Below are 15,720 nucleotides of genomic sequence, written 5' to 3' on the forward strand. Positions count from 1 at the left end.
GAAGTGAAACTCGGTTGCGGTCACACTCTAGGCTTCAGTGAGGTCAGGAAACTCTTCACTCTTCCCGATGTAGACGGTAACCTCACACCGCTCGGTGCCATGCTCCTCATACTCATGGCCCTCATACTGGGGACAATCTTTGACTCTGAGCTTTTGTAGGGTGGCTTGCAGGATTTTGGGAAAACCCTCAATGTTCAGGCAGTAACTACTAACCCAGGCTCCTGCCATCTCTAGCGATGTTTGTGAGAAAGGCTGAGCAAAAAGTTGGCTCAAAGGAAAAGCTAAGCGAGCTAAAATGCACCGAGTGATGATACCACTAGCAAAGTCAGGCTCTGCTTATAAAGGTGGAGCGTTCAGTGGTCCTGGCACGGTCCACCAAGGTTCTCGCGTGGGATCACTACGAAGAATCGACCAAATTCCGCGTGTTCGAGGCGAGCGACGTGTGATGCCATTACTGACTAGTACGACTACAGGGCAAGGGTCCGACAAGAGCACAGAAAAAGGGGTACGGGAAGACGTGGGTCATGATAGGCGTGAACCACAGGCGAACGCAAAACACGAAGCCATAGTGCGACCTAACTCTGGAATAGGAACGAGTCAGTCGCGCACAATACAACATGCATGACACCTAATGAGGACATATCTACAAGCAATACGAGCGCTACAATGCACAAACAGTATATGCATGAATGCACGTCCTATATGTCCTTTCACTGTTGCCAACATATAGGGCAACCGTTTTTAGATTTTTTGCACATCGTTCTCTCCTTGTAGCTAGTCGGTACTATCGAACTATGCTGGGGTCAGTGTACCTGCAGAAAAAATTGATTAAGCCTACCTGAGTCAGCAGAGTGCCATCTATCCTGGATACATAACATAGTAATAGGGCTACTTACATAACTTCACAGTTGAACGCCCTAACTTTTTGCAAAAATAGGTTGTCAAATTTTAGTTTAGAAAAGGTTTTCAAAGCCTTATTTCCTCATTTGCGCTCTGATACCACCTGTGGCAGAACCGCCTAATCTAATGCCTCCCAGGACTGCTCATCTTCCATTAGACACTAAGCACTCGAGGGAGAACACCAAATTACTCGGTTCCGTCGGGCACACCCCAGGGGAGAACCCAAAAATCCACATTTTTGCCATCAAGATCACAAATGAGAGAATTAAACTTACATCATTCTTAACCATTTCTTACATCACTGGTAATGCAACATCAGAGTATAATATTTATTATTATAATAGCGGAATGTAATCTTGTTATCAGAGTTATGAATAATTTAAATTGACAGCGGAATATAAACATGACATCAAAATTATAGCGGAAATAAATAGCTATTCATAGCGTGGTGAAACATTGATATGTAAACTAGGACAACAGATGATAAAACTTTCCTTTATAAAACATTTGATGAGAGTTATAAATAAAAACTACGATCGCAGCGTAAAGGAAATCCTCGCTGAGCTCACCAATAGGAATCCACACACAAAGGTCAGCTTTAGCCTCCACCTGTCACCTGCAATAGGGGGAATAAAACCCTGAGTACTCAATTATACTCAGCAAGACTTACCCGATAGGAGGAAAGAAAAGACTTCAAGGATATGCAAGGCTATCTGGCTTGTAGGTTTATTGCATCTGCAGGAAGCATTACTAAGCGTGTGTCCTTATATTCGATTTTTATTAATAGCCGCATTGGTTCATTAACTAACCATTCTATGTAAGCACTTGTACTACTTTCAAGCAGATGGTAAGCAATCAGATTTTCTTTTTCCATCTTTCATCTTTCATCTTTCAGTTCTTACTACGATGCTAAACCGTAGACAAGATGTACCGGAACGTCGGCGATTCACGAATCAATGCCCCCAACTGGATACCCCGAAAACGCACGCCCCACTTGTACCCAAGACATAAGCAGGACCAACCCATCACCCTCCTGTCCTGGGTGTCTAGGTCCTCGTCCAAACTGGGACTCCAAGCCCCCGCCCCTGAGTCCTGAACTCAGTGCGGTGCAAGGACCGCCTCCACCAAAAAGAAACACTAACAGTCGGCCCGGAAAGAGCCGGATCCACGACAAGAGAGCAACTAGTCTTCCAAGCGCCCATACCTAAGTATGTGCTGGGGATAATAAGTCTGTGACTTGCATAGAGTCTTATGCAACGACCGCTCCTTAACCGACACAGACAGGGAAAGCAGTGTAACTAAGCTGTGTCCCGCGTCCACAGCAACACAACCTCTTACACCCACCAATACCCAAACCATATCCCTGCCCGGTCACCATTTTTCCTTTCCACCATTTATATTTTCCAAGTGATAATAATACAGTAATATATTTCCTATCTCCCGCGAGTGACAGGCAATCACTCGACTTCTACCAGAGTCCTGTAGCATAGCATTCTACATGATCCTGTCATACTCATAAGACTCATAGGATAAAGATATATATGCAAGTGGGTTTCATTCAACTCCTCAAAACTTAATGCACAAATATAATTTAAACTGCAGAAAAGTAGGAGTTATGCACCGGGGCTTGCCTGGGTAAAATATAACCAAAAGTTAGTATTTGCATCTTCATATCATCCACATCATCTAAATAGAAAGCCCACCGCATCATCTTCTGGAGAGAATACCATCACACCATCTGCAGATTCCCACTCATCCTTCACTTGATCTGTTCATCCATCATCTACCTATATGATATGCAATGCGATGCAATGCAAAGACGTAATTAATCTACTGCAATCGTGACTTGTAAAATACGATTTACGCCTCTCAAGTTAACGAGCTAGTTCTAACGACAACCGTACTTAGGCTACATATCCATGTTGTAGAATAAGATACTATTTCCCAATAATTATTTTAGTTACATAAACCCAAGTTGTTTCTTTATTTTATTCTATCGATTTAATCATTATTCAAAATAGGGCATCATTATCTACCTAGCAAACTAATTATTATTGAGCTACAAAAATTACAGTGAGTACCTAATATTGCTAGGAACCTATTGTAGAAATTTCAGATCCAACACTATTACCAATTTACCACGGAAATTCCTACAAGTTTATATTTTTATAATATTAAGTACCTTAAATTAATTATATAGCTTCCAATAATATTATCAAACTATGTGAATAAAATATACTAACAGGTAGATCATGATTTTAGAAACTCAACAAAATTGGTTTCGTAATTTTTGGATCCCTATACCATTTTATATTGCTTTTACAAATTTACCTTATAAACCAAATGAGAAATCGCCCAAGAAATCAAAAAGGCCGACGGCACGACCTCGGCCCAACGGCGCGCGGGCGGCGGGCGGCCCATGGGCGCGTAGACAGCGGGCGGCCCGTAGGCGCGTGCGGCCCAGGCAGCGACGACAGACCGACCCAGCGCAGGCGCGAACACGGCCAAAGGCCCAGGCGGGGGCGCGCGCGGCCCATCGCAGGGACGGGCACGAGCGGCCCAGCGCGACACGGCCCAATAGGCACGTGTGCGGCCCAGGCGGTAGTGGCGACGGCAATTTGCGAAATGGACCCTAGACTGTCTTAAATTTAACCCACGGTACTCTAGTCACTATTCATGTGAGTCACTGATTTTGCATAGAGCACCCTGGAAATATTTTTTTCTCACCATCTCACCCTTATCTCCTTCCTCAAAACAGAGCATGGCAGGGGACAACCGGCCGGTGGCAGAATCGGGCCGTGTGCTCGTCGACGGCAGTGGGGAAACGGCTTCACGGCTTGCCCGATGCCGGGCGCACCCGGTGGAGGACACAACTCGGCCAGAGCAGAAGTAAGGTGCCCCAGCCACGTGCATCGACGCCTGGGACCGGGCGGCGAGGCTGGGGCGGTTTGCGCATGGAGGTGGAGCGGGTCATGGGGGCGGCGTGGTGCTGTGGCCGTCACAGCCGCAGGTGCGGGCCGCTGCAGCGATGGGGCGCACCACCAGCCCCGGGCAGTAGGCGGGCCTGCGCAGATGACGGCGGGGCGGCGATGGTGCCTGGGAGGGGCGGCGCCGGGGGCAGAACAGTGGGTCCAGCGCGGCAGGGCGGCTCCGACGGCGCGGCCTTGGCGGGGTAGAGCAGCACGGGGTCACGGTCCGGCCGGGTGCGGCAGTCGTGCGGCCACGATGGGACGCGGCGTGGGGGATGCGCTCACGCGCGGTGGCCTGGCAGTGGCGCTGCAGCGACCACGGCGGCTCCGGCGTAGAGGACGCGGGAGGGCGGCAGGGTGCTGCAGCACGGCACACCGGGGGCAGCAGCCCAGCGCGAGGCCAGGGGCACGCGCACAGGAAAAGCCAGCATCGGCGCAGATGTCCCTAGCGTGGACGCTGCGGTGGGAGGAAAACAGGGAAGGGAGAGCAGAGCGAGAAGGACGAGCAGAGCTGGGATGGCTCCCCATGGCAACAGAGAAGAAAAAGGGAGGGGGTGGCAGGACTGACTCGACCTAACGTGACCCAGCGTGGCCGGCACGACATGTAGTTTGACACGGACAAGACCGAGACCGCAACAAACAAGGTAGGCAAGGACGAGACCAAGACCACAGAAAAATAGAGGGAGGGAAGCAGCATGTCAAGCAAGGCAGGCAGCAAGGACAAGCAGAGACAGACTAGCTCAAGACGAACAAGCAAGGAGACGCGTGCGGGCTCGGTTACTTCTTAAACACGATGGCAGGATGCCTGGCCCAACGTGGCCGGCAGGGCGTGCCGGTTGGCACGGACAAGACCATGGCCTTCATTGCAGCCGAGACGACACGATGAAATGGGCAGTCGAACGGTGGCGCTCACATAAAAATATCGGGCGTGACGCAAGAGAGGGAGAGGGAGCAGCGGCACGACGACGGGACTCGACGACACGGTGCGACGCAAACGTGAACAACGATACGTCGTCGGCACTATAAAAGATTTAAATCCTATCGACCACCATCCCTAAACATTTCACGCGACAACTCCTACTCCATACCCAGCCATAGAACAAAATATTAGGTGTTATGTAATTATTTTGCGCAAAACAATTCGCCACAATTAGCGATTTAAAATATAATTTTCGATTTTTACCGTTGACGTGAAAAACTGGTTTTTAAATTTTAAAATTCGAGAAAATCGGTTTGGTAATTTTTCTTAGGCCTAAATCGCGGTGCTAAACAAGATCGTAACACCAAAGGTGTTACATGTTTCAATGTGTATTTTATTTTTTCTTTCTGACCTTTTAGAGTGCTTAATAATTTATAGAATTAAACCAAAAATTTGGGCCACCTAGGACTCGAACACGGGTCTCGGGGGCTATATTGCGCAGTCTTAACCGTTGCGCCAGTCGGAGGATTTCGAAAGAATGAGAAAAGATATGCTACTTAACCCGTAACCGCTGCACCCTTAATACTATCGGGTCTAGGAATGGACCGACAGTGATGTTGCCTCATCACTGTCGGTTTAGATCTTGCAACCGGCAGTGATGAGCCATTGGGAGAAAAACAAGGCGCGGGGTGAAATTTTCTAAAGTCATTTCAACCCCACGCCAACCCCTCCCCCCGCGCCGTTGGAGCACCACCGCGCGCCGACGGGCACCACCGCCCCCACGTCACCGTTCCTAGCCCCGCGCTCCTCTTCTTCGACGCCAACGCCCATGTGTCGCCTCGATGTGTCCCCGTTAGTCCCGCGCCAGCGCTCGTGACGCCATCCACCGTCCCACGCCGAAGCACCGCGCCGTCTGTGTCCTCATTCCTTGTCCACGACGCCGGTCGTGCCCCTCCTCCTCCACGCCTACACTCCCACCGCCGAGGCCTTCAGGAGCGCATGGACAGCTGCTTCCCCATCCCACACAGTGAGTGCGTGGCTCACTGCCTGCTATGTGTTTGATGAAATACCCGTTAGGTTAGCCGAGGCCAACCTGGGCTCTGCCCCCCCTCCTTCTTGCATACGAGCTTCAATTGCATACGAGAGTAGATTGTGGTGGAATGAATTGTGCGTGTTTTCATATCGTGGTGTGAATTGGAAGTAATAGTTTGTTAAAATTTGTTGCCCGGTTAACATGCATCGGAATTCGGGTACGGTAGTTAAATCAAAGCTGCTTGGTATAATATAGAAGGTGTAAAATTGCAGTACATGTATTAATTTGCAGCAGCATGTGTTATCTCATGATAGTTTTGTTGATGTTGTATCCTAGTTGGTGTCATCAGAAGACTGGATAGGAACTGGTTTTGTACCTTTTTTTTACTTGGGTGACCACTTGCAATGAGTTAGTTTTCTATGTAGCTTCCCCAACTAGGTTCCATCTCATTTTTGGAATTGCTGCATCATTTTGGTGTTTGTGTTTGATGCTAAGTTTCTATTCTCTTTATTTTTGCATATGCTATTAGTAGTTGTCCGCAGCCAAAACTAACCACGATCGTGTCACAGCCATGACTCGTCGTCGCCTGTTACCCCATCGCCGAAGAACACATCGGCAACAAGAAGCAGCTGATATCGCTGGGACAGGAGAGCCGCATGATCCGACAAATGGTGACGGTGTCAATCAGGACAGTGAGAACGAGCAGCCATGGACCCCGTCCGGCCTGCTTGAGCTGGGTCAAAATGATCAAGATGGCCAGGTAACTTTGGTACCATGTGACTATGTAGCCACATGTGACCATGTGACTGATCAATAGAGAGGGTCATAGCTTACCTGGAGTCTCCAGCAGGAGCCTCCGCCGGCCAAGGAGCCAGAGAAAGGGGCAATCTTTTGGTTCTTGATGACGAGTATAAAAATTTGACAACATATATGCGCCATTTGCATGAATATTATAGGGCTCAAGCAACAGAGACGGAGGACTTTAGTTTTGAGGTTATTATCCATTCGCCACATGTTTTCATTATCCTGAAGAAGAGAAGTTCGATGTCGAGTGGGAGTGCTTGTTCTAGCTATACCAGAAACACTCTCTCGATTCACAAATATTGACGCTGTAGACTATGTAAGTACCCTATACGCACGATATTACAATTAACTACTCTCTCGAGACACAAATTATTAATTTTTGAGCACTTCCCATGATTTTATGTAGGTGTATAGCAAAATTTTATATACTAAAAAACAAATAGGATAACATAAGCTTTTTGGACCCCTTGCGAGTCAATGAGAAGACATGTTTAGGCCTTCATGGATATGACGTGGAAGACCTGATAGAGATATTGATTGCTGTTTTCGATGAATTCAAGATGAAGAACAAAACCCACATACTTCTAGCCTACAACTGCGAGTATGTGTTCTCGGCTTTTAATTTTATGCTTCTTTTTTCGTTAAGATTATTCGATAATTATGATTCTGTGATTGCAGTAACCATTTCGTCTTCATTTGTGTCAATCTTGCTAAAAATCTGATCGAGGTGTGGGTGTTAGAGTACGTCATGAGCCTATTGGGCCTGGGTTGACGGTATAGCCCGCTAGTGCTAGGGGTAATTAGAGATAAGGGTCACTTGCTTAAGGGTCAAGTAAGTTTTGCTTGGGAGTCAAGTAAACCTCTCTATATAAGGAGAGGAGATGTATTAATCTAATCAAGTAAGAATTAAGAAGAAAATCTCTTCCCTCTTGCTCGGCCGTGGGCAAGGCCCCCGGCCGGCCTCTGGCTTCCCTCGCAGCCCCAGCCGCCACAATTACGGCCATGAACAGCCCCATAACAGTAACCATGTTCCAACAAAGTTTAACAGGGGAGTTGCATGATTAAATATTACAATATGTAGACATGAAGAGGGTGGCTGCCAACCTTCCAGTTTGAACTGCAAGATCACCCCTTATGGTTCCTGGTTCAGCTTGAAGGGGGTTAGTAGCTCCTATTAATTTGCGAGCTGATGCAACAACACCATCACCCTCCCAGGCCTTACAGGATAGAGAACAATATTGTAGCTGTGAACTCTGCATTGGTGAAAGTGTGGAGTTGCGAAAAATATGTCTAATTCATAAGAAAAGTATATAACATGCAGACAACAGGACCAGAAGTTATGTAATCGATCAGCTTAGGAAAGAAAGGTTTATCCTTCAAATCCTTGTAATGCTCCTGAGAGAAAAGGAAGGGTGATCAAGACAGTATATGAAAAGCATTATAATTATAAGTGAGCTGATTCAACATAATGAAGTCATCGGTCCATTTTGATGTGAAAAAAAAACATAACATTGTGTGCACCAACAAAGTACAGAAAAAAATAAAGAAAGGTTGACTAGATTCAGTTGACTTTTTAGTGAATGTTAAAAAAAAAGATGAAAGTGTGAAGTTAATGAAGAAGAGAGATGTGGGCAATGTCTTTTATCAACGATTGTACAAAAAAGAACGCAAGAAAGAGAAGCCACTCAAAGAAAAAAAATGATATGGTTCAGGCAGTAACTCATTCTGTTACTTAATATAAGAAAAAATGCCAATCGAGTGCTATTACAGCATCAGATCAGTACTTAGGATGCCAAAAATCAAAGATACACAGTAAAATTATGAAACTAACTGAATATCAGGAACTTCTTTAAGGGTCCGTTTGGATGTAGATATTGGATGTCTGGCATTAAATTGGGTTCCAATGCCAAATCAGAGTAGTATTGGAAATGGGCTACAATACCAAATCAGATGTTTCGATGTACATGAAATTGCTATTTGGAATCTAAGGACATGGCAAATACCAAATAAATGTTTGGATGTACATCTCGTCAAATTGAATTGACTCCTTCCCCCCACCCCGTAACACTCCTGTAGAACCCGCCGCCGCACTCCACTTCCTGGACCAGCGCCGCGACCTGCGCCTACTGCCGGTGCTAGTGCCTCCGCCGCACTCCACTCCCTGCTGCTGCTGGACTTAAGGAAGAAGGGGATTCCCGCACTAGGCGGTGTTCGGACTTGAGGAAGAAGGGGATCCGGCTCTTGAGGACTTGAGGAAGAAGGGGATCTCGGCACTTGGCGGTGGCCGGACTTGAGGAAGAAGGCCGGACTTGAGAAGAAGGGGATCCCAGCACTCCTCGCTGCTGCTCCCCATCGATCCACTCGGCAGTGGCTAGACTTGAGAAGAAGTGCTCGTCCTCGACGGATCCCACGCAAGCTCTTCGCGTCTCCTCCGTCCTCCCTGCGCGAGCTCTCCCGCCGGGAGTAGGCAGGGAACCTCTGGTGGTGGCAGCGGTGGTCAGGACTCTGGTGACGGCGGCGGTGGTCGGGACTCTTCGCGTCTCCTCAGTCCTCCGATACCACTTCGTTGCTCTGGTTTCTGTCCAATACGCCTCGGTATTGAAGGGGAGCAGTTTTAGTTGTAGTCGAATGCCTTGGTATTGAGGGGTCAATGCCATCTCGCAATGCCAAAGACATCCAAACAGCAGAATTGGGAAAACTCAATTCCAATTTATCTACATCCAAACAGGGCATAAGGGAATAACTGATGAATAATATAATAAAAGAGTTCAAAAGTATTTCTGTGTAGAAAGGATACACATAAGGATCCTAAGCAAAAATATGTAGCACTGGGAGATATATTTGACAACCAAAGATGATAATGATAAGCAACTTTGCAAGATCCACAATAGTTCTGCAACATTAATGTGTTTTGGGAAGCAAACCTGAGCCAAGTCCTTGGGGCACTGGAACAGTTTTAAGCCTTTCAACAAAAACCCTTTCTTCTCAAAGCGAGAAATAATATCTCCAACCTATATGCATCAGATACAGTATGTTTTATCTTAACTGAAATATCAAAGAAGGTAAGGAATAGCACCATACTGGGAAAAGTGTGGGTGTGGGGAACTGGGGAATGCATACCAGACCACGCTGAACACCATCTGGTTTGATCATAATGTAGCTTTGCTCAACCTCCTACAGATTGTAAGTTCTTGTTAAGCAAGGTCTCATTATGGATAAGTAAGAAACTAGATGAAAGTAGAGTGCTCAACATCTCATAATTGAGGTCACAGGATATCAGCATCATAAATTTTTTTTGAACGTTTCGTGAGTTCTAAAATTCTTTGTAGAAAACAGAAAGATGATTGAGTTTCATTAGAACAAAAGAATAAGTATGATGCCTTCGATCCTGAATTATTGATGACCTGAATCTGGACTTCCAGAGGCTAAAAGGATAAAACTACTAGCACTATTTATCCAGTCATATGTGCCTGAGATTTGTGTGGAGAAAACGGTTTCCTATAGCATCAACAAGAATTGGTGGAAGGACTAGATTAGATTTGACATCTTTAGAAAATAACTCAGTTGCCTTTGCGATGTTTTGGAGATCTGTTGATCACAAAGATGTGTAAAACCATTTAATTTAATTAGCACATATCATGTTTCCATTGAAAAATAGGTTGGTGGAGAAAACTTTGCTTCCATTGTAAAATTACTGCAAGTGTCCACTGTCCAACACATGGTGGGATAATTTCAGCAACCCTGCAGTCAGTCCACAGGTATCCTTGCATTCGTCAGATCAGAAGAAAGCAAGGTGAAACTTTGACCGGAAACAAGGAGAACATTACACTGGGGCCACACAAGGTCCAACACATGATGAGGCCGAAGTAGAAGATGAATCCACTCAAAAAGTTGATATTGGCGACGAAAACGTCGGTCCTCTTGATAATTTACAAAATGGAACATGTCTGAATGGTGCACTTTCAGCATTGACTGCGACAGGAAGCCCAAAAGCTCAGTTTCACCTCATTCCTAACTCATGGCAGAATAATCATAGAGAATTCAAGAATCGATGCTAAAAGCCTAGGTGAAAAAAAAAATGTCACATTGCGCAGTGCATTTTACTTTAGTTCAGCTGCTCTGCATAACCTACTCACGAAGCACTAGATTATAATCCGAAAGGTAAGAGAATATGAAGTAGTAGTTTCTAGTTAGCCTGGTCGAAATAAATTCTCCATATTCAGGCTCATCCAATACCAAAAGATCAAGCAAAGTTACCAAAACCATAAACAAATAAAAAATTGCTCTCCGAGACGGCCCTAATCCTCGAACACATGAGCAAAAAGAAAACCAGCAAAATCAAAATCAACTCTTCACCATTTCAGCGACCCTCTCGAGTTAATACAAGTACACAATCAGACACAAGTATGCAGGGGGAACCAACCGAGGAGGAGACGATGCGTCGCGGGACAGTGCGAGCCCTGGCCGCCCTCACGCTCCCCGGCGACGCCGTGCTCAGCCCCAGCCCGAGCCGGCCGCGGGGCGTCGTGGAAGCGGCGCCGAAGGAGAGGGACGCCGTTGGACGCAGCGCGCAGGAGGGCCGGCGAGTGGACCCGGCAAGGGGCGGCGCCGTCCTCGCAAGCGCGGCCATGGTCTCCATCCCTTTCCCGGAGAGGAGTCCGTGCGAGCAGAGCACGCGATTTTTGGATTAGGGCTCTAGGTGAGAAGCTAACGACCAGCACAGGCGCACAGCACAAGGCGCTCTTGCTGAGGGATGCATGGTTCCACCTTTAGTTGTCTTATCGGATATTTGATATATACATAGAGTATTAAATGTAGATTAATTATAAAATTTAATGCACAGATTGAAACTATTTTACGAGACGAAATTTTAAGTATAATTAGTTCATGATTTGACAATATGGTGCTACAGTAAACATGTGATAATGACGAATTAATTAGATTTAATAAATTCATCTCGATAATTACTCACGGATTCTGTAATTTATTTTTTATTAATATCCGAACACCTTATGCGATAATCCCACATGACACCTTCTAAACTTTAGTCACCGGATCCAAATACCCCTAAGTATAGCCTGGAAGCCGCTTCACCTGTACGTATATATAGCTTACGTTTTCATAGCTTGAATCAAGAGTATTTGTAGTGACTACTAGGGCGTTTGGTTGAACGCTGCAAGCCCGCAACTTACCACGAAATTTAAGACGTGTTATATGTGCATTGCCACGTCGTTTTCTGACTTTGAATCAAAATTAGAACAGTAATACTGGGACTAGAGCGTCCGTCCATCCATCCGAACGGTGCTAATAGTGGACCGCAACATAGCTCAGCAACCACATCTTATTTGCTCATCCAACCATTCTTAAAAAAGAAGAAGAAAAAACTCGTCTCACCGCAACATCGTGATAGCTCTCCGCAACGACGCTCCGCCTCGGCAACAATGCTCTCCACCGCGCCTCCCTCTCCATCGCCTCTGCTCTACCGACCGGCATCTCCTTTGCGCCAGAGCACGGGAGCCCGTCTTCCTCCCTCTCCACCGCGCCTCTCGTCCGTCGCGGCTTCTCCGGCGCACGGACCCACTGCAGCACCTTCTCCAAGGGACCTGCCATGGCCTTCTCCATCGGAGCAGCGAGCTCCGCGCCACAGGCGAGCTCTACACCGATGAACTTCACACGCCATGCGCCAACGAGCCTCCATTCCCAAGCAGCAAGGTGATGTTGCGCTTTCAGCGCATGTTGCAAACGTATGTTTCAAGTGTTTTCAATGTTTCATAGGTGTGTTGCAAGTGTTTCATATGGATGTTACAAAACTAGATCGAGATGTTGCATATGCTGCAAGTGTTTCATAGGCATGTCGCAAGCGTTTGTTCAAAATGTTTTATCTGTTCCAGACGCATGTTGCAAGCGTTTTGATCTGGATGTTTCATATGTTTCACACATTTGTTGTAAGAGATGTTCCAAATGTTTCGGCTGTTTCATTATTATCTTGCGGTAAGTATTTTCATGTTGCAAGTATTATATCTTAATGTTGCATATGTGTCACACATATGTTGTAAATATATGTTCTAAATATTTCATTTGCTTCAAACTTATACTGTCAGGGGTGGATTCACGTCCCAGGCTGGAGGGGCTGCAGACCGTGGTGGCGCCCAAAAATATAAGGAACAGCTCTTCCGAGAGCAGCCCAAAACATCCCGTTAGCACCCTCCGCGCCCTCCGGATCCTTTTGCTCCGGCTCGAGCGTCTGATGCCTCTTCAGCGCTGAACTCTGCATCCTCCCGCACGCGGCACGCCCGCCCCCAATCACGACCCGGTCTGCTACAATAGCGCCCATCGGCCGACGGCCCTCCTCTATGTCTCTAGTCTCTACCCCTGCTGCAGCTGTAGAGCTGCCTTGGTTGACGGCTGGGCACTGCCTACTCCTCACTACTAGGGCAGCCCAACCTCCAGCGGCACCGCGTCAACATCCCCTGCTTACCACAGCATAGCTCATGCCTCATGGTGAGAGTCGGCCTAGTTTCATCATATTTTGTTCAATTTTGTTTTTTCATGAATGGATGCAAATGTTTAGTTTGTAATAATCATGATTTAATTTGCAATATTTTATATCATATGACATATTATGCTAGGATAGAGAGATATGTGTCGGCACGAAAACATGTCAGCACACAGCAAGCCGGAAGGATCTGATTAGGTTGAGCCCATAGATCCGCTTGGCTTCAATGCAGGACCCATCGACCCTACGTATTCCTTCCGAGGCGTGCCAGTCAATTTGACCCTACAATTGACAAGAAAAGAAAGTTTATCAGTAATATAAGGTGGAACATGCCGGCCATTGCCCAGATAGTTCCAAGTATGCCGTTTCGGGAGCAGCCAGACGGGAAAATCGACTAAATAACTGATACGCGAAGAAATCGGCTATTTAGAACTGTAAAGCTTGCGGGTCATGATTGATTTTATGTTGACATGTACAATGCCCGTGGATGTAAGTAAAATCATTAGCTAGGTGGTTGTTATCAGTGCAAAACATTGAGCTGATGAATCTAACGAGAAAGGATATAACATGCAAACAAATCGACTGTCTAGTACGAATGGATCTTCAAACGCTCTAAATCTAATACGTTACCCTCAACAGTGAGGTTCGACCAGATCGATGGCAGTTATGATGATAATAACAAACTAAAACCGAAAAATCCATAGAAACATCTATACTTCGACAGGCTTTCCGAAAGACATGCTATACGTGAAGGCTCAGGCGAATCAGCTAAAATAGCCGATTCAGGTGGAAAAGGACTACAACATGTGAACAATCAACTATTTTACATGGATAAATCTATGAACTCATTAGACCTAACCTGCTATCTCTAACAGTGGGGTTCGACCGGATCGATGGCAGCCGTGATAAAGAAAACAAATCAAACCTTCAAAGCACACAGATCTATTCACATTTAACAGAATCATGGAGACACACTATAGGCGTTAGAGCACAGGCGATCGGCTATTTAGCCGATGCAGGAATAGCAAACAGTTAAGGTCATGCCTGATCGAGAACAAATCTACCAACTAGCATCCTCCGATCAAAAGTGCCATCAGTGGGGATCAACCGGATCGCTACAGCCATAACAGCGAACTATAAACCAGATTTAACTAGCCAGCAAACCTCTTCAAGATCATACGTGACTTAACGGCATACTATACGTGATCAAGATCGAAGTAGAACAGCCGATAAAATGTAACCCGTCGTTCATTGTAAGAAATATCGTGTTGTCACAAAGCAAATGACAGACTAAAAGGATATGAGGCCAATTTAGATCGATCTCGATCGGTTAAATTGATGTTGCTGAACATTAATAACAGTATGAACATCAGCAAGATCGGTAACTTAATGAATCTACCCGAAGGACGCCGCCCTTAGGTAGAGCCGATAACTTGACCTTAATCTAGTTCGAGCAGTGGAGGTCGGCGGGATCGATGCAGCCGTACTCGAACTAGACAAGAGTCGATAACTAGCTTATACTAGAGTTTGCAGTGGAGGTCGAACTTAACCGATGCAGCCATACAAACGGAAGTATAAGCCATGATGGTACTTATAGACAAGCCGAAGGTCGGCCGAACCGATGTAGCCCTGCTTGTTGAAGAACTCGCCGAGATCTACTCTACTCCTACTCCTAAGGGTTGGCACGGAGCCAAAAAAAAGTAACTTGTATTTATTGATTGGATGTCCTTTACAATAGCTGGGGTCCAATATTTATACCCAGAACGTAAGCATGAATCCTACTTAAGCACGACTCATTACAATCTTTGGCATAAGAGAAAACATTCCTAATTTAAGATAACTTGGACCCTAATGTTTCCCTTTTTGTAGAGTCCGATATGTTTTCCCCGATGCCAACCGCAGCTTTTGTCATTATCTGCTGGCGTCATCCGAAAAGAGCCGATTCTAGTGCTGCATTTGAATCAGCTGATATCGATCTTTATGCAATCGATTCCTTGATGACACGATCTTGGGAGCTTTGAGTTCCTACATTCTTCTTTCCAAAATTTGGTGTAAACACATGCCCCCCAATTTTGGGATGAAAGTAATTTTATTCCAAAATTATCGTGCCTGTACCTCCGATAGGTCCATAGTCACGGGTAGAGAATCTTGATCTGGGGTCTACTGCCTATCACCGTCTTTGCCAGCTTAAGTGCCCATGATTCAAAGCTTTACGAGAGCATCATTGCTTCACGGGCGCTTGGATCCATCTTTCTAGGCCGACTATAAATGTCTATCCGACTCTGGCGAGAACAACTCAGTTATGTTTCTCTTCTGCTTGCTTCCTCGAGTGCCCCTGGCTATGCCAGACCCTCCATGGTCCAACTCCTCGCTATGAGGATCTTGAGTAGTTAGAAGAATTCTTGTACATAGGGTGATTGTGTTGCTCGTTTTAGCGCCTTGTCTAGCAAGAGGATCAGCTAGTACAGTTAGAAGAATTCTTGTGACATCACCTGAGTTTTCTCACCATGATCGCAGAGCTGTTCTAGTGTTTGCAAGGGCTAAAATGTGTGGACACCTTCCCCTTGTTCGCTTCATCAAATGCCCATCGGGAAAGCCA

At 46.1% G+C, this 15,720-nt stretch overlaps 1 protein-coding gene across 4 annotated transcripts; it reads right to left on the minus strand.

Moving 5' to 3' along the window:
* Window positions 1-1,329: 1,329 nt before the first annotated feature.
* Window positions 1,330-11,348, minus strand: LOC136505514 (nucleoside diphosphate kinase 2, chloroplastic-like). Of its 4 annotated transcripts, none has more exons than XM_066500677.1 (4): window positions 11,049-11,348; window positions 9,746-9,799; window positions 9,550-9,636; window positions 1,330-1,516 (listed from the first exon to the last, which is right to left on the minus strand). In XM_066500677.1, exons 1-4 carry the CDS (start codon window positions 11,262-11,264, stop codon window positions 1,499-1,501), a joined length of 375 nt encoding a protein of 124 aa, XP_066356774.1. In that variant the 5' UTR covers window positions 11,265-11,348; the 3' UTR covers window positions 1,330-1,498. The 4 variants fall into 4 exon arrangements, with proteins under 4 accessions (XP_066356774.1, XP_066356773.1, XP_066356775.1 ...); XM_066500676.1 differs by lacking the exon at window positions 1,330-1,516 and adding an exon at window positions 7,699-8,020; XM_066500678.1 differs by lacking the exon at window positions 1,330-1,516 and adding an exon at window positions 8,476-9,339.
* Window positions 11,349-15,720: the final 4,372 nt, after the last annotated feature.

This window comes from Miscanthus floridulus, chromosome 14, assembly GCF_019320115.1.
Source record: "Miscanthus floridulus cultivar M001 chromosome 14, ASM1932011v1, whole genome shotgun sequence".
Classification (NCBI taxonomy): domain Eukaryota; kingdom Viridiplantae; phylum Streptophyta; class Magnoliopsida; order Poales; family Poaceae; genus Miscanthus; species Miscanthus floridulus.

Bases quoted from the DNA above. Each gene is read 5' to 3' on its own strand.
- LOC136505514 (XM_066500675.1), bottom strand. From the start codon at position 11,264: ATGGAGACCATGGCCGCGCTTGCGAGGACGGCGCCGCCCCTTGCCGGG. The intron at 9,800-11,048 runs GTTGGTTCCCCC...TACAATCTGTAG, and splicing joins GACGCATCGTCTCCTCCTCG to GAGGTTGAGCAAAGCTACAT. The intron at 9,637-9,745 runs GTATGCATTCCC...TGATGCATATAG, and splicing joins ATGGTGTTCAGCGTGGTCTG to GTTGGAGATATTATTTCTCG.